Raw genomic sequence first — 22,357 nt, 5'->3', positions numbered from 1 at the left:
AGATGGTCCTCATGGCCGTAGCTCAAGCCTCTTCTCTTTACCCAACTTTCTTATCTCTGCCAGGCCCTTAGTCTTAGGCTGTGCGCTTCTGGCACCGGTCACGCACGATATTCAGTTTTTCACGAACACAGGCTCTATTGACCATAAACACAAACAGATATGTGCGCATTGGGACCAGCTGTCCCTTTCGTTTCACGTTCTTACTTTTATTTGTATTATTTCCACACCTTTTTGAATCGACTTTCCAACTCGCACCAATATATAAATCTCCTCTATGAATAACAACGGCCGTGTTTTTCCAGACAGATGCCGTGCAGCTCCAGTAAATTGTTCTGGATTTCATTCTCATTGATTCCAGACAGGTTTTTTCCAACAATGGGTGCATTATTGGATGGTTTTCCCTGGCTTCCTCTGGCAAATTGAAACATTTTGGACCGCGCTGGGGCAGACGGTCATGCGGTGTGTTTCTAATTGGTGGAGCGCATTTGCAGCAGGTCCCTATTACTTTCTTTGTTTAGCGTTTGTCTAGCAGGCGAAATCAAGCGGAAGTTTTCCACAGTGGCATGAGACTTCTATTTCTCTCACATTAATGGCTTCTTGGGAAGTATTTCTGTCATCGCTTGTCTGCAATAGTTTAAGCTCTCATATCTTTTGAGTACTTGTCTTGGACTGTAGCAGGCTTAGAGAATTTCTGCATGTGACATTTCAAAGACATTGTTGAGGTATCAGTCATAACAGCCGAGTAATATCGATGCTAACAAGACCACAGATGAAGAGGAACTGTTTATTTGGCTTCATGCAATTCCCTTTACAGTTTAATAACCTGGAACATAATGGCATCTGCCAACAATCAGAAGGGAGAATGCATGGAAATAAACACTGGTGCTTCCTGGTTTTGTCAGATGCTCTCAAGTTTGCTCTGCTAGACATTTTCTTTTGTCTAGAATTAGATTTTCTAGGATGTTGAAACTATTTCAGGCCATGCACAGGAGTATTATTCATACCAGCTGATAATTTTATTTTATTGCAAGAATTTAATAAATTATATTTCGACAGAGTGAAAACTTTAAATTTGGCATGAAATGAGCATTCACTCTATCTGTTTTCATCTTATTGTTATTTTTTGACTATTTTTAATCAAAATGTCAGTCTTTCTTAAACAACAAACTTCACCGGACTTCTCATGTCATTTTGTCTCCTTAAACCCTGTCTATTTAAAAAAAACTTTTTTACAGTCAACTGCAAGTTTCAGATCTGCCTCCACACAACTTAAAAACAATGGATAGAACGATGTCTCCAACCTAGATTTTTTTCTTCGCTTTTTGATAATCCATTTAACTCAAATGGACGTGACAATATGGAAGAAAATGAGGAAATATGGAAAATAAATTTGTCATATCAGCAATTTGAAAATCGTTAGTAACGCCAATGTAGCGTGGTTTCACGAACATGTCGTTCATGGTTTGCAGGCTTCCAGCTGGTGTTTTCTGAATTTGCCACAAAACAGATCTTCATTTCGGCACTTGGACGCTATAGATCTATACCTTGTAAATTTCAGACCTGCCTTTGATCTGCTAAGTTTCCAGTAATCTAGAATAATGTGAAGGTTTGGGCATTGCTAGGTGGCAGAGTACTTTTCCATTGCAAAGCTTGTGCCAGATGAAAGAACAAAATTAAAACAGATGTAGACAATCTTGTTTTGGGGCGTTTGAAGTAAAATAAGGTTAGCAAGAAGATGCCATACATGCACATGTGGTTACTTTTTTGATTTTTCACATTGATTGAAATAGACTTTCTAACCACTATATGAATGCAGCAGGATTAGACAAGTCTTAAAACTTTACTGCAAGCTTCTGTATTTTTTAATGTATTGAGACTAAGTCTTTAAAAATCTAATATTTATGGCTTATGATAGAGATATCAGTCATTAGAATGTCTAAACACTTTATTTGTGTGCAAATGTGTGTTGTCATCGATGCTTATCCACAGTGTTTGATATACATTGTTTATTGAACCTACTTGAATACAGTTCTTTTTTGTTTGTTTTTAATTCATAGGGAAAGGGAGCCAGCTATATATTCAAGTATATTATTTTCCTCATCAGGAGAAAGTTTATTAAGGTAAGAATATACTATAAAATGTCACAAAGTGTTGCATGTGAAACTTGAGAGCAAGTTTAATCAAAGCAGGTCAGATCAGTGCAAGAGTGCCTTCTACTGGGCAACAGAGGAACATGAGATTGATGCCAACAATTATCATGTGTTCATTTGGTCTAAATTATTTGTGCACACATAAGATAAGGTGTCAATTTTATCTTCATAATTCTTTTAAAAAATCATTCTAAAAGATGAGTTTTTGATGTAAATTCTAAAAAATGCTAAATCTAGTCAAATCTTTTTTTTAAAATTATATTTCTGTAAATTATTTATTAAGACAAATTAGTTTTCAGCTGGTAAATAATGTATTTATATATGTTTACATGTATATACTCTAATAGGTTTGATCCAGAGCTCAACACACTTCATTTAAATTCATCTCTCCTCATTTATATGCAGTTTGGATCCACAAAACTGTTCAGAAGCAATACCACTTAAACAGACTGCATTGTTGAAATGATTACCAACCCCCCCCAAGCTCTCATAGTTAGAGGGCTGTAATTGCATTCCTGTGCAATGTTAGCCCATTCTTCGGCTGTGTGTGGACCCTGATGACCTGTGAGATGTATATAGTAAACAGTGCTTGCTGGCCGTATGGCACGGCTCCCAATCAGGGCTAGTGTCCAGACCCCTGCCGTTCTGTTCGCAAGATTATCTGCCGTCATTTCTCACCGAACCCGGCATTACTGTGGCGGACTCTGAGTTTTAGCAGCTACGAGTTTTATTTCGAGTCAGAAAGTTCACACTGAGAGAACTTAAAATTAAATGTATAATAATAATAGTAAAAAATTTAGATAAAGCTAAAATTCTAAAAAAAAAAAAAAAGATATTTACTAATATATATATTTATAAAACAAATTTTTATTAATATTGCTAATTAATTTAGTCATGTTGAATTTGATCCATTTTAAGGGCATTTTGAGTATTTGAAACCTTACTTTATTTATTAATTTATTTTGGTTCAAGCTTAAGAAATATTGAAGAGGTGTGTTTTTAGTGTATTATTCCAATAAAAAAAAAAGACAGTTTTCACAATGAAAATTTGATCACCGTTTTTTTTAATCTGCTCATAGGTTTGCTGCTCACTTTTGCGATTAGTGACTCAGACCTTCGGATAAGGGTTACCTGTGGTGCTCCATTCCTCCTTTCCCAACAATGTTCCCAATATCTCCGGCTAAATCACATTCCTTCGTCACAATGGGAGAACTGTTTGATGGTTAGTCTCTCCCTCTCACGCCCATATCTCAGGTATTCCCCTTACTTAGGCACCTGAAGCACCCAGACCTCTCATAACCTCTGTCACTATATCACTTTTGAGCTTAGGAGAAAAAAAACGCATTTCATTGATATATAATATAAAGTAAAAAATAAAGTCAATTAAGAAAAAGAAAAAGTGTTTTATTGCAAAAAATAAGTACTATAGAAACTTACAGAGGTCGGGACTCGCCGTAAATGCTATTGAGATGGTCAGTGCCTTAACTTTGTTAATAATTTAAAGTAATATCATTTCAACATCGTCAAAGCAGAACTGTCAATAGGCGTAAAATATGTTTGTTGGTGCGCTCTACGATTCGAAAATAAATTCGCCCCAAAAAAGAAACCTTTTCCGGCTCGGGGATGAAGTCCAAAACAAAACATTGCATGATAGTCTTTAAGTAGTTCCATCTGTCCAGCAGAATTTCAGGCTAATAGCCTGTGGCGCATCAGTCCGTTCCCTTAACTCCCGCAACCTGACTCTGTCCTATTAAATCTCTCCACTCCTCCAAAAAAAAAACAAGTGAATAAAGGAGAAAAAGATCTTGAGCAGACTTAAGTCAACTAAATTGTGATAGTGATGATGATGATGATGATGGCAGTGGTGATGATGAAGCGCGAGCCCTAATTAAAGAGAAAAAAGGACCTCAGGCACTCAGTGATGTGGAAAAAAAGGGCTCATCATTGTGGTGTATTTTTTTAAGGACAGCTCGCTCTGTGAGCAGATGACTGCCGCTCACCTTGCCACGGGGTCTGCGTGAGATTGGTTCATTGTCAAGGTTTTTTTTTTTTACCCATGATTCCATATGGTATGGAGTGGGCTACATGTTGCCCAACATGCCAGTGCAAATGTTTTCTCAATTAGGTGTCTTATCTCCGGTGAGTGCACTAGCATCAGATAAAGCTTGCTGACAGCGTAATGGCAGCTAAAACCTCGGAAGGCTCCATCAAATGGCAGCTCTGCTACGACATCTCGGCCAGGACTTGGTGGATGGTAAGTTGGCAGCGAATGTACCTTTTTTTTCTTCTTCTTGTTCTTCTTTTACCTTTTTTTTTTTTTTTTTTTTTTTAGGTAAAACTTCCCTCCATTCTTTTCCAATGCACACACACAACACACTTAATTTTTTTGAAACTCCGCTCTTCAGTTTTTACATCCAGTTGGTCGAAATTAGTTTTTTATTGTAGTTTCGTTCCACTTAATAGCTCCTCTGTGGGTCCTGTCACTCTTGTTTTCTTTGTTTGCTCTTTAATGTACTCCTCTTTTATTGTCCAAGATGTCAAAGAACAATCGACTATTTAAAAAAAAAAAACATCCACGTGGAAGCAAAAGCTCTTTTGTCACTTTACGCATTTCTCATTCATTCATTACTTTTCTGCTGTCAGTCCGTATCCGTAAACGAGACGTCCCGTGTGTGTGTGTTTCTCTTAGCAAAGTCTTCCAAAGTTTTGCGCAGGAGTCCAAAGAAGGAAAAACAGGATGATTCTTTTAATCCCTTGTTTACACTGAGGTTTTGTGGTCCACGCGCGGTCGCTTGGTGCTCCGCTCCACGGCTGTGACACTCCGTCGCTGCAATTAAAGCATGGAGAGGAGAAGGAAAAAAAAACTCCAAAGTGTTCTGGGACAAGACGGACTCTGTGCCGGGGCAGATTAACTTGCTTGTTGTGGTCAGTGAGGCCAGACAACCTTTGACATAACTGTCGCTCGGCTCAGAAATGAGAAGAGGTGAAAGTGGGAGAGGAAAAAAAGACCGGTTTGTAGATCGCAGCGAGATGAGGAGGGGTAGGGATTCACAATAGTCTATTGTGGCCGGCAGTTACAAATGAGCCGGGCACATGAAAGGCTTTCCAGAGCGTCCTGGGTTCATTAGGCATTGATTCATTACCTCGGCTTGAACTTAAACCGCATTATTGCCTTCATTATTATAATTGCTATTTTTTGAACAAATCTGCATGGTGTCCGAAAGAACTTTTTTTTTTTTTTTTTGTTGCACACACTCCTTAAATACAAGGTAGTTGTGTTGCGCTGGGACAATAACTTATTATTTCCCAGTTAGGGGAGCATAAACTTCAGATGTCAGACCCCTTCCACTTTTCCCCTCTAACCCGGGTCACACAAGCTTGTCTCTCTGTGTGACACTGCTGAGGAAAGTTGGTGAGAGAGAAACTGGAGTCTTTTTTACTGGCTTTATGGGAAACTACCCAGATTAGAGGAAGAGAAATGTTAGACTCTGGTATCTGTGTGAAGGGCTTAATGGGATCGGTGCATTTTCTGTCAAGTTGAGGGTGGTAATGTGTATGAATTCTTCTCTGCGATACACAATGTGGCACTGTGGGAATGTGAGCTTGGGGACTTTTTTTTTTATTTAATTTTTTTTAATCCCTTTAAGTTTTTATTTAATTAGATTTAAATTCTTTCTAATTTTGGATTTTTTTTTTAGAAATTTAGATTTTTGTTAGTAGTTCCATTTTGTGTTTATTTTACGAGTTTTCTTTTTTTTTAAATGTTAATCGTAAATTGCACTTTCTGTAATATCTTATTCATTTGAATTGCAAAGATAACGGAGAAATAGAGGCATGATTTTTTTCACTCCTGTTGTGCTGGTGTTAATGTTTTACAACTTAATAACAACTTAACATTTCAAAATTATACTAGTCTTAAAACCTTAAAGCTAAAGTATATTAGAATATTAGCGTTTTTGTCTCTCTTTGGATAAAATGATTTAATATGATTTGAAATTCTGAAATCACATTTTAAATGTAAATATATTGGATGGTTTTGCTTGGAATGTTATTAGAATTTGAAATATAGGTTAGAGTTTTTAAATTGTCTTTGGTTATAGTACAAATGTTATTTGTAATGCAACATGTGGCCATGTTTGGATCAGAAGATTTTGCATGCATTCGTACTTGCTGTATTTCATTTCATAGATCAAAAGTAGTGGATTTTAAATGTAACAAATATGTGCAAAAAAAAAAAATTTAAATGGTATAAAATAGAACTTAGTATTAGTCATTTTTTGTTCTACTTACACTGTTTTTCTTCTTTAAAGTTTAAAATTTTTCTGTGAATAAAAATCTCCTGCTGACCTTACTTAAAAATATCATTCAATATTTTAATTAGATAAAATAAATACTTGGTTTGAGAATTAATTTTGTCCTTAGATTACATGGTGGATTTATATATTGTAAAAGAAAAGATAAAAAAGGAAGTGAACAAACAGTATTATTGTAGTATTATTACAGTATTATTCTCTCTATGGTAGCTTCTGTAACGTCTTTTTTTTTTATTTCAAAATGAATTGTAGTGAATTGTAGAATCTCAGCCCACCTTTTCTTTGCCCATTCCTGCTTTTTCAATGCCTGAAACATCCAGGCAACAAATATGCCGCTGTTTACTTTTATTCTAAAATGGGAGCTTTTATTAAAATCCAAGTTCACATAGCTTTCTTTATATTTGTGCATAGTGTAATCTTTCAGTTCTTTGCTGTTGTCAGATCATGTTTTGTTTTTCAGTGGCAGTTACTCCTAAAATTAGGATAGTTTAAAAGTAGCAAGACTGACATCCTCAAAAAAAAATAAGAAAGACATCATCCATATCCATTATAAAGCTTATTTAATTGCCGACATGCATGTAGACATTGTTTTACATTACCTGCTGCAATTAACACCACTTGTTCTCCTGAGTTGCTTTCACTTTTGGGGTGGACCAGATCGGGAGTGATGTCCACTCACTAGTGCGCTAATGCTGCAATGATGGGATCTCTTACCACCTGAGGGGCTAATGGGATTTTAGCCTCTGTACAACTGGCACTTCTCTAATCTGCTTGTCAGTGAGCAGACACCCCCGAGAGGCACAAAATTTGAGGACGAGAGTCGGAGGAAATAGGTTGAGGGCATAAAATCATTATATGATCGCTGCTGTCAGGGTCCACTGGAGTGTGCCGCCCGCAGCGCTAACATCACAGATCAAATTAGGTTAAAAGAGAGACAAAAACACTGTCCTCCGTGTTAATTCTCTTCGCACGTGCCGTTTAAATATGTTTAACTTTTGAGGAGAACCTTATGATTATAGCGTGATATAATTGCATCCAGCTTGTTCATTAAAGTCTTAAGGCGACCTTGAGTGTATGTAATGGAAAATAAATGATTCATGATTTTGCGATTATTTCTTTGATTGGATTTAGATTATTAGAACTTTTTTATAGAGATGAGAAATTATGTTTGATTGCTTGCGCCCTTCATTTATTTATTAATAAATCAAATACTGATAAATCATTGAACACACACTGCTAGCACAGTTTAATTGTGTATTTTTTATATGTAGTAATAGAAACGTTCTTACGTTTTATAATGATTCACCATGCAGTGAAATAAGCAAAATGTCATATAGTTTATTAAAACAACTCACAGCTGGAGTTTTATTAGGACTTTTGTTATAAAAGTAGTTCTACTTTTAGGTTATTTAATGAAGCGGTTTTATTATGACGCAACACATGACAAATCTATCGTGGCATTTTGTTTTACACAACATCCCATTTTTGCCGCCTGTTGTCACATCGGAGTGGAAGATGTTTCTAATTTGGCCTCCACCGTGGACTACGGAGAAATGATTAGAGTGGAGGAAATTGGAGGATTAAAATTGTCTGCTTGAACTTCCTGAGCACCGCATGCTCTCTCAGTGTCTCTGCTCTGGGACTTCCAGGCCGAGCCCTGAAGCGAGGGAGCAGCTTCTCTATCCCACTCGCTCAGACCTCCAGAGCTGGGCTGGTGCTCAGGGCTCACACTGAGTGTACAGTGACTCTCAATCTGTTAATGTGTGCCGCGTTACCAGCCCTGAGTGACTCACCACCCACCTGATGGAGTCGGCTTTAATTTGTCAATGGGTGACAGAGCAGCACCTTTAAAAAGAGCAATTTAGAACTATACTGCGTTTTGTTGTCTAGATTTTTTTTAGTTACTCTGACTTGCATTATGAAGTCGTTTCTAACTTTTAGAGACATTCTGCTTGACTTAAGCAAAGTCTCTAATATCCGTTCATATGTTTAATGTCTTTTGTAGAAAATGTGCCTGAGGGTGTCTTTGCCTCTTTTGTAATGTGATGTATATCTGCTTCATGAGCCTAGTGTTTGATGCCCAGTTCCAAGAGCTCATTTTGTTACTTGTTTTTATCTTCTGATTATATTTATACATATATATCCCCCCCCATATTAAAACTGCCAGAAGCTGTGAAATGCATGTTCCAATAAATTAATGCAGTGATGGGCTCTGAGAATATTGACAGGTGAATTTTAGCATTCTCTGAAACTCGCACTTGGCACGCGATTGTTTTGTTGGCATTCCATCAGGAGATGCGAAGAAACGAGGATCAGATTTGGACGTGGTTCTGTGTCAAAATAAAAAGGAAAAAGAAAATAACAGGAAGTATAGGAAGCTGAATTTGGAGTCAAAGGTATATTTATGTATATCAATTTTGTAGTTCTAGAGAGTGTATATGTGACTACCAAAATATATATATATATATATATATATATATATATATATAATTAGCTGTTTAAGCTTTGCGTGCCTTTAAAGTGTTGCTCTGTAATGCATTATACACATTATGCATATTAAATGTATAATGTCCTACATTTCTCCATTATAGCGGCTTCTCCATTATAGCAACACGGACAGGTTGATGGCTGTTCCCAGTGGCCGGGTTGTCACTGCTATGTGACACCTATACCCTTGCCAAGGCCAAATGGCCCTTTCTAAGCATGTAGAGTGAGCGCTAAAGACAGTTTGGCCCAACTGCCACAAAATAGTCCTCCCCGTACATGCAAAGTGTCTGCGTTCGTCTATATTTGACCTGATGCTATCAAAGCTGTTTGTGAGACGATTCGTCCCATTGTCTCACTTATACCTTACGTACCTCCCCCTCTTTTCGATCTAAGCCCGTCTCTGTGTGTCTATGCTGTGGAATGAAAGGATCAATTGTGTGGAAGAGATGCGTGTGAAATCCCTGCTGTCTAGTGGGGGTTAGGGGTCGCTATGTGAGAAAAAGGACCCCTTTCTATTCCTGGCATGGCTCTGTGTGGAACGCCACTCTCGGCAGGGCAGCCCCCCTCCCCGTCTCTGTCGCTCTTTCGCCCAGGTCCCTCACTTTTCTCGTACTCTCTCGCTCTCTATCTGCCCCTCTCTCTTTCGCTCCCTAGAGAACCGTGGCTACTGGCCAAGACAGCTGGGTCTTTGGGCCAGTCTGGTGCCTTTTTCTTGTCTTGTTTGGGACAATAAGAGTGAAGATGCTCCCTTCAGATGCTTCTTTTCACTCTTAAAAATAAAATTTCTTCATAAGGTTCCATGAAGACCATGTAATATCAATGGAATCTTTACATTTCACAAAAAGAAGTGGAGAAAGGTTCTTTAGATTTTTAAAATCTTCTTCAAACTAAGAAAAAATGGTTCTTTTAAAAAGTGAACCACCTTTTCACTGAACCACTGTTCAGTGAAAGGTAAAGGTTCTCAAGAATGGTTCTTTTAAAAACAGTTTGCTGAAGGGTTCTTTGAGGAACCAAAAATAGTTATTTTAAGAACTCTTCAGTAAAAGGTTCTTTGGAGAACCGAAAATGGTTTGTTTGAGAACAATTCACTGAAAGGTTCTTTGAGGAAAAAATAATGGTTCTTCAATGGCATCGCTATTAAAAAACCCTTTTGCAACCTTCATTTTCAAGAGTTTATGAGAGAGATCCATCTTTCAGCTGTAATCCAGTAGAAATAGTTCATACTGGTGTGCCCACTTTTAGAGACCAACAACTGTTTGGATTTATTTTATTTATACCCACTTATGCGTGATGTAATGAAATCCACTGACATTTTTCAGTGAAGATCTCACTTTCAGTACTTTTTCCATATACTTCCGTACTCTCTACAGGCTTGATGTACTGTAATGGTGGAGAAAGGCTGATATCAGCTCTTCAGGATGTCTTTTTGAAGAGTTTCTAAACCAGGTATGGAGTTTCTAAACCATGGCACTCAGCCATTCATCTACCAATTATGGCCTCAACCAAACACTCTCATCTTTGCAGTTCGACGCACTTTTTTTCTGCTCGTCTGTTTTCGTGTTTGCCAAGCCATAATCATCAGCTTGTTTATAAAGTTTTCGCTGTCATGTCTCACTTGATACTCGTCTTTCCGTGAATGCAACGGTGGTTGCATGGATCTGTACCCAAGTATGCAGAATGCGTGTTTCTTGGGAGTTGTCTTTTTTTTTTTTGGTCATGAAAAAAAGGAAACAGATTCCAAAAACACCATCTGGTATTTGGAGGGGTATTTTTGCGTCTGTATCTGTGTGTACGTGTGTGTGTTAGGGGGGTGAGAACTGATTTTTTTTTTCTCCATAGCCTTTCTCTTGGTCTCCAGCCACCCACCGTTTTTGCTGCCAAAAAAAGGTGTAAGTCGCCAATTGAAGGGGGAACATGGGTAATATTTGTGGGTGCGGGGCTTCACTGGTATCACTGGATCATGGCCAGAGCTATTATCCCTTCTAGTCTCCAACAGCACCACCCCACTCACCTGCTCCAAAATATCTGACAAAGTGATCTCCAAACATTCAATTATTTGATTTATGAGCGTAGTACTTTGCTGCTGAACCACACCTTCCGTTGTGTAAGTCACAGTGCGTGATGCTTACTTGCAGGACTAAAAAATCTTAAAATTGAAATAAGTCAACATATACCTGACATTGCCATTTATCATACTGGCAATCATGCTGAAAAGTATTTGGACACTTGAAAATAAAATAATTGCATTGCATTTGATCATTTCAAGTGGTATTTGTAAAGAAAACGTTTTTTCAGAACTAAATCAGCTGATTTCAATGTGACTTTTAGTCGATGCATGAAAAACTGTGGACATGTTCCACAAATATTTGACCATGGCAAAGTGTCACATTAATTTGTTAAAAATGTAAACCGTACATCTGGTGTTTTATTTCTTTTAATTATTTATTTTGGATTAAGTTCTTTTTGGAAATGTTTTGCTTAAAGTGACTGTACATTTTAATTTTAATTTATTTATCTTATTTTCAATAAATACCCTTTGTTTTTATTTAAATATATTCTATATGTTACAACTGCAAATTACTGCATTAATTTGTCAAAAATTTAAACTGTACATCTGGTGTTTTATTTATTTTATTTTAATTATTTATTTTTGGATTAAAAACCTAAATTCTTTTTGGAAATGTTTTGCTAAAGTGTCAGTACATTTGAAGTTATTTTCTTATTTTCAAGAAATACCACTTGTTTTGATATTTTTTATATAATGCAATGACATTCATGCAATTACATAATGTAAGCATCATATAAATGTAAAATTATATTACATTGTCTACATGTTAAGCAGTACATCTGGTGTTTTATTTTAAATCATAAAAATAAAATTGAATAAATTCATTTAATTTTTTCCCCATTTATTTTAAAATTAATTACATTTAGTTAAAATACAATTTTAATCTTTTTTGAATTCTTTTGCTAAATGCATGTACTTGAAAAATATTTTTAATTTCTATTTTAATATAAATATAATAATATTATGATATAAAATGAAACAAAGCAGTGTCAGCACTTATTTTATCAATATTATTAAGAAATATGTAAGGCAATAAAATCCAAACATTTTTAAAGTGTATAAATGTATAAATACAAATTCCCATTTCTCATTTTGGCACAATGAGTTCAGTCTTCACATCTCACTGTCTGTGTGGTCACATAATGCTTTGATTGTGCCATACTGGTGTCCTCTATACAGAATTGGTCATTTCCTCAGATTGTAAAGGACTTAAGCTGTGGCAGAAATTGACATGTGAGGGCTTTTCCCCAGCATTTTGGCCTTAGACTCTATTCATGCACAAAATTCAGCCTAAAACTGCATTTGTTTTTTGTCTTTTTAGTATTTTAATGTCTCACATGTGTCCTAGTTTAATTAGGACATGTTAGAATGAGTTTTATAGGAATTTAAAACTCATCTATCTGATATAGAGTCTGATTTTACAATCAATCAGATGAGTGGATGATTACTGAAAATAAAATCTAGATTGCCACTTAATTCATTAAAAGTGCCTGACTGGATTAGGTGAGATTACTGACCAGCGAATGATCAGATATGAGGGTTGGGTGACGATGCTGATGGAGACAGGACATACAGAGGACAGAGTGTGTGTCTGCATGTGAGAGAGAGACAGTATGGACAGATGTCACTGAAATCAGGAGATTAAATATGATAAGACCACCACTGCAATCTCCTCTGTGAAACATCGCTTGTTGCCAGATAATGAGAGAATTGGCCTACTTTCATAAGGTCAGAGATGTGTCACTTGCACATAGTCTACCTGTTCAACCACTGTCCACCTGAAATTTTGAAGGGTGGAATGAATTAGAGGTTGCAAAGTTACGAAGACATCCCCTTCATCTTTTTATATTTATTTATTTGTAATTTTTCCCATATATTTTAAAAAAATGCTATGTAATTAATAAAACATTCTAGGGTTGATTTTTAAGTAAAAAAAAAAAATAGCAATCATGATATCGGTCTACATGTAAAAAAAGCCTGAGCCCTGGTGTGTTTTATTCTACTCATCCCGCTTCGCCCATCTAATTAAATTGATTCAGAGCTGTGCCTTCCTAGCAGGGAGGCCCCATTACTTATGTCTGCCTGGTGCAGGGCACCTCATGACCCCCCTGAGCCTGTCGCCATGTTACACATGCTGCCAACAGGGGGTGCTGCTGACCCCATGACTCTGGGGAGGCTTAACAGCTGGTGGGGGCATCTCTGGAGGCCAGCATCCCTCCTACAGGATGCAAGAGTCTCATTTAGGTTTAATCCATTTTGCATTTAAGTGCTAAACCAAACAGGGCATAGACCTAAAGTGGTATCCGCATGGGTTGTCCTGTATGAGATGCTGTATTCCTGCCTGGATGTCTTGCTCTCCCCCTCTCTGGGCAGATTAAAGTGGGAGCCAGCTGGAGCCAGGGGACAAGCTGCCACGGGCCTCTCCAAGGTGACCCCTGGCAAAGCTGGCAGCACATCTGTAGCCCTGATGCATCCAGGATCTCTGTCGCCCCCTCTGCGGCCCAGGGATGCTGGCAGGGACAAGCCAGCGAGGGGCCGGCTGTCCTCCTGCTGTCTGGCAAGGGCCACGCTGGAGGGCACAGGGCGAAAGTTGGAATATGCTGAAGTTATGGCACTCATAAGTGCAGCATTTGGACTGGACCTGGTTGGACCTTCCGAGGTATCATTTTGTGCATATTCACACAGAGTTTGAGCTTGCCAAGTGTGTATGTATAAGTCTTTCATGTCTAATAATAAAAAGAGCCAATAGAGGTTCCAATCTGCCCGGATAAGCAAGCCCACAGTGGACTCAAAAAATTGGGCCACGCAGATTACCTCCTTTTCTTTAACTGGCACACGTACTAACAAGGTTTGCTGCATGAACATTTGCAGAATTTAGTGGATCCTTCTTAAAAAAAAAAAACCTTTTAAGAAGTTGAATGGGTAAAGCAGCAGTGTAGACCCATCAGCGATCCGGCTCTTGGGTGGCAGCCAGACCCTCTATCCCAGAGCCTAAATGTTGCGGTGTGGTCGAGAGAAGGTGAGGGCGTTGCCTTCCTAAGTGGAGACATCCTCTTGCAATCAGTTTGCCCAGCCGGAATCCTCCTTACTGCAAATCCAAGCCATCCGCTGGCACACTCAGGTCCCATTTAACTCTAATTGTTTCCATCTTCCCGTGTCTAAATGTGCTTCCCCGGACAAAGATCCTCTTCTTTTGCTCTCGTACTCTTTGACTCGGAATATTCTACCTATAGCTTGGGCCGCAGTTAGCAATTCTTGTGCTTGCTACAAAACCTTCATCAGAGGCCTACCGGTGCAATCACTTGGTTAAATGCAGGATCAATTTCCGGGCCCCCCTCAAATGGGGGCCTGGGACAAAAGTTCCAGTTTGTGGCAACACTGATTCCAGGGATACAGTTAGCAATTCTTGGGCCTAGTACAAACAATTCAACACTCTCCTCCTAGTGTGATCGTTCAGTCGAAATCGCGATCACTTTCTGGGTCCCCCTGAAACCGGGGCCCGAGACTAAAGTTCGGCAGCGACCTTTTTTTATAACTTTAAAATTTCGGCTGCATGTTTTTCACTTTGAAACGGTCAGTTCCTTTTCGTCCCACAATAAGAGGGTGAAATACCCTTTAAGTAGAAACTTCTTTACATACTGGTAAAACGGCACTAAATGTGTGCAGAGCAGGTGATGGCACAGGTGCGCCACTGTCGAGCGGCTGAAATCTGAGCTATCTGTGGGAGACTGGCCCTGATGGTCGACTGGGAGCATTAATGAACCAGATTATGTGTCCCAACAGAGAGTGGGGGGTGGGAGGCAAACGGGCCTCTCTGTCCGGACATTTTCAACCAACATCTAAACTCAATGTTACTGTGACTTGCGTTAACATACGGAGAAATGTTTGAGAAGAACGAAAAGGTTTGTTAAATAATAGAGCAATGAAACGTGAGACCCATTGAAGCTTAGTGGGCTTGTAAATGACAGTCTGGACCTGCGTCCAGTCCAGCTGGAGATCTCTGGTTGAGCGGTTGCTCGCTCTGGCCAGAGCTAATTTGTGTGTCAGGTTGGTCTGGGCCTTGTCGTCCGTAAATATGAATGTTTCATGCTGTGGCATTTGGTACCCCCTACAGGTGCATAAATGAACTTTGCCCGCTGTATATATGAGAACAATAGTTTATTTTCAGTTTCCTAAAACTTCCAGAGAGGATATTGTTTGTCTTTTTTCTTCTTTCTCAAGTTTAACCGGCATACATATGTATGCCTAAGCCCCTTATCCTTTAGGATAGTGGCATCATTATTACCTGACCTTTCCGTGGCATGGCTTCTCTCATGTTTTGCCACCGAAAACCTTTGCCAGATGGCGTCTTCGCTCACGACTCCATCGGCTGATTTCCTCTTCTCCTCTCCCCCTCGCTCAATGTGGTGTCAGGTAGACACTGTAAAAGAGGTGCAGGGGGATAGCTTTTCACCTGCTCCTTCTGTAGGACCCCTGCTGAGAGCAAGCTGTTCACCCAGTGCCCTCCTTCAAAAGGCACCGGTGCACTGACACACCTGTCCTCCTCTTGTTCCTCTCCCTGTTTCCACATTCAAGGTACATGGAGACATATTATTGAACATTGCATTAACAGAATAAGTGCTATAGGTAAAACCTTTTAAAGGTTTTATAACACTTTTGTTTTTCCCTCTTTTTTGGGGTCTTGGTCTAGTTCTAGTTCACTTCACCTTTTGACTTCTGGTTTAGACTGACGTGAGTGTGAGTAAACAATGACAGAATTCTAAGTTTTGGGTGAACTATTCCTTTAAGGTCTGCCCACGCCGCACTGCTATTTGGGAAGGTAATAACACTTCTGCAGTGCTCCAGTACTGATTAGTTGGCTGTTGTCTGAGGTGCACCTGGAGAAAGTACGTCTGGAAGATCTCTTCGGAGAGAGGATGTTTATGATTTCTACAGGCTTGTATTGAGCTGGGTAACGGTGTATTTGAGCATGCGGTGGGGCAAGTACACGTGCAGGACTGAGAGAGAAAGGAGGGGAGCCAGTCATTGTTTAATATCTTTACAGGACTGTAGCTAATAAAACTAAACTGGACCTGAGGGGAAGCAGCTGAACTTCCTGTAGCGGTTGTATTTATTTATTCGGAGGGTCCGTTTCAGGTCCCCTGAGCAGCCAGTAAACAAAGAGCTTTCCTCTGCTCCAGATTGCCTGTTTTATTCTTATTTATTTATGATTTCCCTGAAACCACTTTAAGTTGCAACTTGATAGCTCCTAGCTTGTGAAAACGCCAGTTTCATCGAGATCCCTCCCCAAAAAAAAGACTAGCCTGTCCCTTATTTCTTTTTCGGTCTTTTAATTCCGGCCCCTGGCCACTCACGCAAATAAATACCTTTCTTCTTAAACATACATTGGCTAATTAATCTATCCCATCTGCTTTTGTGCTCTACACCACTTCCATGTCACAAAAGTTTCCCGAAACAGATTTGGCTTGCATTGCGTTGATGACTCGGACACCATGAAGAAAACTGGAAAATAAAATTGAGCTGAATTCACTGTACAAATAGAACTAAACACAACCTGATGTTTTTCTATTTTTTTACATATGCCGAAAATAAGATGTTATTTTCACATAAAGGAAACTACTAATAAAGTCCCTTTTGCATTAAGCTTTTATGTTTATATTGTCATTAAACCGATACCACCGGATGCTATTTTAATTCTTAGTTTTAGATGAAAGATCATACTGAGTATTTTAAAAATATGCTATTGTTTTCCTGTTGTTGAGAACAGATGATGCATCTGTGATCTTTGTGCATCTCTTGAGGAACGGCAGGTTTCGCAGGCAGTTGTTGCTGGCTGCTGGAACATCTGGTCAGCCAAATGAGGATTTGTCTTTATTCCCATCGGTAATGGGAGTGAACGGTACAGTTGTAATATTTAAGGGAAAAGTTGTTTTTGGAACTTTATTTAACCCTGAAACAGTTGCTTCAGGGCTCGCAGTACAACATTCCCCGAACATGATAGAGATACGTGGAAAAGATTATTGAAGGAAAAGGAAGTTAACTCTATCCTGATGCATTATTTAATTTTAGGATGTGCGGTTTCAAATGATGATTCACATAGCTTTTGCCAAATGTATGTTAATATTTTCTCAGTTTAACCTACAAGCTACTTTATACATGTTGTGTCTCTTGTAAAAGTTAGGTGGGGCTGTGGAGCATATTCAGTAGCCGGAGGAAATACTTTTGATCAGTTTTAGAAAAAAACAAAGAGGAACACTGCAAGTATATATCTCCGTCATTTCCCTCTCTTTTTGATATGCAGTCCTCCAGCAGACCCAGAAAGTGGCCTCGCACAACTGTTAGAACATGTGACATCACTTTGGCGGCTGTTTCTTCCAGAGGCTGGGCTTGAATATTCATGATGAGTGTATTCCCATGGCCCATTGGCTCCAGCTGTCCCAATATCAACACACACACATACAAACTAACTCAACCCAAACACGCATTTTATTTTTTAATTTTTTTATCGCACCACTGCTGGAACTTGATCTGTAACACTTTTAATACTTATTGGGTTGCCAAGTTTGGTTTTACAGTTTAGACATTTTTATTTATTTTTAATAGCTTTTTTCAGTTATATTTATACACAGATTTTAACTAGCCATTTTGTGTAAAGTTGTACCATGCAGAAAGATTACCAGAATACTGGAGTTCCTCAAATGCTGTTTTTTAAAAATCTTTTACCCTTTAATGTCCCCTCCTTGTGATGGTGAGGTCTTCTAGCCCCTTGCATCTGAAAAGGTGGTCTCCGCAATACCGTGCATCATGATTCATGCATGTCCTTCCATACCCACTCTGCCCTCTGCCGGGTCACTTAGCATGTAGATAAGAGGCAGCGAGGGCTTGCAGGAGGCCGTAGCTGTAACCTGCTTATGAGTGATTTTGCCAGGCTGACAGATGGTGCTGGAGCTGTAGTCAGATGTGCCACATCCTTCACCGGTTCCCTGGCCCTGTCATAACTCCTCCAGATATACACTTGGCCTCTTTTGCCTGCCCGCATACATGCCTGCTCTCGCCGGGGACGGATTCAGTGCCAGCTGGGACTAGGACTCATTTTAATGTCCTCCTCGCTTTGATTTACAATATTAGTAGATCATTGGAGGTAATCAAAGTACCTTTTAAGACAAGTCGGGTCGTTGGGTGGCAGATGTTTTTAGTCGCTCAAGTCCAGAATTCTTGGTCAAGATTACATTCAAATCAGGAGTATGTTTTGTCAACAATTGTGTCATAAAATGAGCTATTTTAGCTTTAAATTTGCGCAACAGAACAGTTTTTAGGGCTGATAGAGCAAATGCACATTCAGGAGTTAAATTAACATTTTAACTGTAAAGGTGTGGTCAGGTTAATGAATTATAGGAGAAATTTCGCAGGCAAAAACACCCATTTTTAATTGTCAGTTATGTAGCAATGCATAAAGCACAGCTCACACAGAAGTCCCTTACAAACCAAGCAACTTTTTGTTGGTCAGTGCGGCGAATTTACCTGACCAAATCTGCATCGAAAACCTTAACACTCTTGCACGAAACTTCCAATTGTGCAGATTCCTATTGAAGTAACTGGAATTTGCCTGTAAAGCTTCACAGAGAAACAGTAAATTTGATTGCACCTTAAAATGGGACTATAAATGGCATACTTGGGGTTATGTTTTCTTTCATTGTAATCTTCACTTAAAGGGATAGTTCACCAAAAAATGAAAATTCTGTCATTAATTACTCACCCTCATGTCGTTCCAAACCCAACAAATGAAGATATTTTTGATGAAATCCTAGAGCTTTCTGACCCTGCATAGACTGCAGCGCAACTGACACATTCAAAGCCCATAAAGGTAGTAAGGACATCGTTAAAATAGTCCATGTGACAGCAGTGGTTCAACCGTAATTTTATGAAGCTACGAGAATACTTTTTGTGCGCAAAGAAAACTTTATTCAACAATTTCTTCTCTTCCGTGTCAGTCTTCGACCATGATGAAACTTGCGCAAAAATGTGGCTGCACCTTAAAATGGGACTATAGATGCCATATTTGGTATTGCGTTTTCTTCCGTTTGGCCTTCGTTTATAAGGGGGGTAATGCTGTCTTAGTAGGGAATGACAGCGATGCAGACGGGCAGTGATATATATTCTTTCACTTGGCATCGGGCTCTGGATTCAGGCGGTTTTGTGTTTTCTTTAGTCTGCTGCCTTCAGGGTTGAGCTTGGTTCATCATCCATCGAGAGCAGGAGTAAGTTTGGCAAGAGATGGATGAACCAAAGGGAGGAGGTTTACTAAAACAGGACCCAAGCCATGTGCTTTTCATTAACTTGTGCGGAAATAAGTGCTGACCCACTCCTTCGAGAGGGCACATCCATTTAATGCTGCAATGAAAAAAAATTAGATATGGAGAGGACTCAGGTAGCAGACAGAGCAAGAGATGGACCATATGCATGTACAGGGAACGGGTGGAGGGAGCAATCAAACACACACGCGGTGCGTCAGCTTTATTGAAAGTGAAGCTGAAAACTAAACACTTCCTTTGGAATTCCTCTCTAATTTGTCCAAGTTCTGTGTGGTCTGCCTGGCCTGTCACCTTCGCTCCCTTGAGTTTAGATCCTCGTGTTGTTGCGCTGTCACACTTTGCTCCTGCCGTATACAGTGAAACTCAACGTTTCGTTTTAGCAGGTTGTGTATCATGAATTCTGTTTCTTATAGACTACGTTTTGAATCTAGCTGTCAGTCATAAAGCTGGTGAAACAAAAGACACGTTTCCAGTAGACAAAAAAACAAAAAACAAAATGGCATGCAGTACGACATGTTGAAGGAACTATACGTCTGCCCATTACAGACTCATTTCTTAAATTATATTATAATATAAATTTATTTACATATTGTAGTACTATATGTATATTTGTGTATAACCGGTTGAAGTCAAAAGTTTACATGCATCTTGCAGAATCTGCAAAATGTTAATTATTTTACCAAAATAAGAGGGATCATACAAAATGCATGTTATTGTTTATTTAGTACTGACCTGAATAAGATATTTCACAAAAAACAATGTTTACATATAGTCCACAGGAGAAAATAATAGTTGAATTTATAAAAATGACCCCATTCAAAAGTTTACTGATTCTTAATACTGTGTTGTTACCAGAATGTTTTTTTTTTTTTGGTGATAGTTGTTCATGAGTCCCTTGTTTGTCCTGAACAGTTAAACTGCCTGCTGTTCTTCAGAAAAATCCTTCAGCTCCCACAAATTATTTGGTTTTCCAGCATTTTTGTGTATTTGAACCCTTTCCAACAATGACTGTATGATTTTGAGATTCATCTTTTCACACTGAGGACAACTGAGGGACTCCTATGCAGCTATTACAGAAGGTTTAAACGCTCACTGATGCATTAAGAGCCGCATTCATTGAATTTGAAGTTTAGGGTAAATTTAACTTATTTTATCTTTTGGGAAACATGCAAGTATCTCCTGAAGGGCAGTACTAAATGAAAAAATATGATATTTAGGCAAAATAGGAAAAATGTACACATCTTCATTCTGTTCAAAAGTTTACACAACCCCCAAAATCTTTACAGTCATTGTTGGAAAGGGTTCAAATACACAAAAATGCTGGAAAATCAAATAATTTGTGGGGCCTGTAGGATTTTTCTGAAGAACAGCAGGCAGTTTAACTGTTCAGGACACTTAAGACTGTAAATCTATCCTCACATCCTCATTTTCATTCTGTGTTTATTGTTATTTAATCTTATTTTGATGTAATATTGTTATATTTATTAATTTTAGAATAATTTTTCATTTTTATTAATTAATTTAATTTACTATTTTATATATCTACAATTTATTGTATTTAATGTTTCATATATTAAGTAATATATATTTAATATATAAAAAATGTAAGTTCAATATTTTCAAATTAAACATTTGTCAAAACAAACATTTAGGCTATGTAGATACAGATCTTCCCAGTTTGTCTGAAACAGCTTAGCTTCTCCTACAGATGATTTGATACAATATATAAGCTCTTGCTGGACTCATACCAAAGAAGAGTATGAAACTTCAACTAAGACTGGTGTGAGATTGAAGATGTGTTGATTTGAGATGTGGAGACAGATGCACTGTTGCTCCTCTCCCACCCCTCACTGGGCTGCGTGAAGTAAATGATGTTGTCCCAATTCTTCACCTGTATCCTTCATCCAGAGTTGAAGTCTTTGTAGGTTTTTACCCCTGCCATGTTCATTCTGGTAGTAAAACAAGTTTCACTCAGAAATTCCTGATAATTTCACCAAAGATTACAAAGAAATGGAATTTAATTTAAGATTGAAATAGTGTTTTTTTTCTTGTAAAACATAATCTAGTAATCTTTGAAAAAATCTGTTTCTACAGTGTAGACTTTAAATTGTAACCTACAATACCAGTGGTTGCTTTTCATGTTTGAGCATCTGACACGCCAACATTAGCTCAAGCAACAGCACGAGTTTGTGTATGTACTATCTGTCTGTCTCGGCAATGGCACACTCTAAAAAATGCTGGGTTAAATACAACCCAGTGCTGGGTAAAATAGGGACAAACCCAGCAATTGGGTTGTTTTGACCCAGTGGTTGGGTTACTACCCAGAATGTTGGGTTAAACATTTAACACAACCACTGGGTCAAAACAATTGCTGGGTTTGTCCCTATTTTACCCAGCACTGGGTTGTATTTAACCCAGCATTTTTTAGAGTGTAGCTTTGAAATCACAATAAATTGCATTTTAAAATGTATTCAGATAGAAAACAGTTAGGCTATTTTAAATAGTAAAAAATATTTAAAAATTTTACTGTTTTGCTGTACTTTGGATCAAATAAATGCAGGCTTGGTGAACAGAAGAGACTTCTTTAAAAAACATTAACAATCTTACTGTTCAAAAACTTATGACTGGTAGTGTATAGACAACTTTAATTTTTCTCTAATTTCTAGCTTTTAATTGGCTTAGAAATCTATAACTGCTGGACAATAACCAATAATAATGATTTGTTTATATACTACAAACACTTTTAATCACATAATAAGGCAGAATAGTTTCTATAGCCTACTGTAATAAATGCTATGTCAATTAGCACTGCATTGTTCATATACTTTATTTATTACCTGGAGATGACTTGAAAAACACAAATAAACCGCATATTGTCGCAATCGTATGTTTAATGTCTTCATGTTTCCAAACATTTCTGTTTTTCTGTGAAAACAACTGTTTTCAATCAGCGCTCCGTGATGTTCATCTTATTCTGGGTCCGAATAAAACATCAGATCATGCACAGACTATCCTGTCTCTTTGAAT

At 38.3% G+C, this 22,357-nt stretch overlaps 1 protein-coding gene across 1 annotated transcript in view; it reads left to right on the top strand.

The window, feature by feature from the left end:
• Positions 1-3,787: 3,787 nt before the first annotated feature.
• Positions 3,788-22,357, top strand: part of LOC107728529 (nuclear factor 1 A-type) — a gene marked incomplete at its 3' end in the record, with an annotated part of 146,372 nt that continues 127,802 nt past the window's right edge. Inside the window, exon 1 of the mRNA XM_016538732.1 lies at positions 3,788-4,404. Within this exon, the coding sequence (XP_016394218.1) occupies positions 4,330-4,404 (75 nt within the window). The remainder of the gene's footprint in view (positions 4,405-22,357) is intronic.

This window comes from Sinocyclocheilus rhinocerous, unplaced genomic scaffold (assembly GCF_001515625.1).
Source record: "Sinocyclocheilus rhinocerous isolate Xijiao unplaced genomic scaffold, SAMN03320098_v1.1 scaffold1238, whole genome shotgun sequence".
Classification (NCBI taxonomy): Eukaryota; Metazoa; Chordata; class Actinopteri; order Cypriniformes; family Cyprinidae; genus Sinocyclocheilus; species Sinocyclocheilus rhinocerous.
This window is presented reverse-complemented; position numbering and strand designations above follow the sequence as displayed.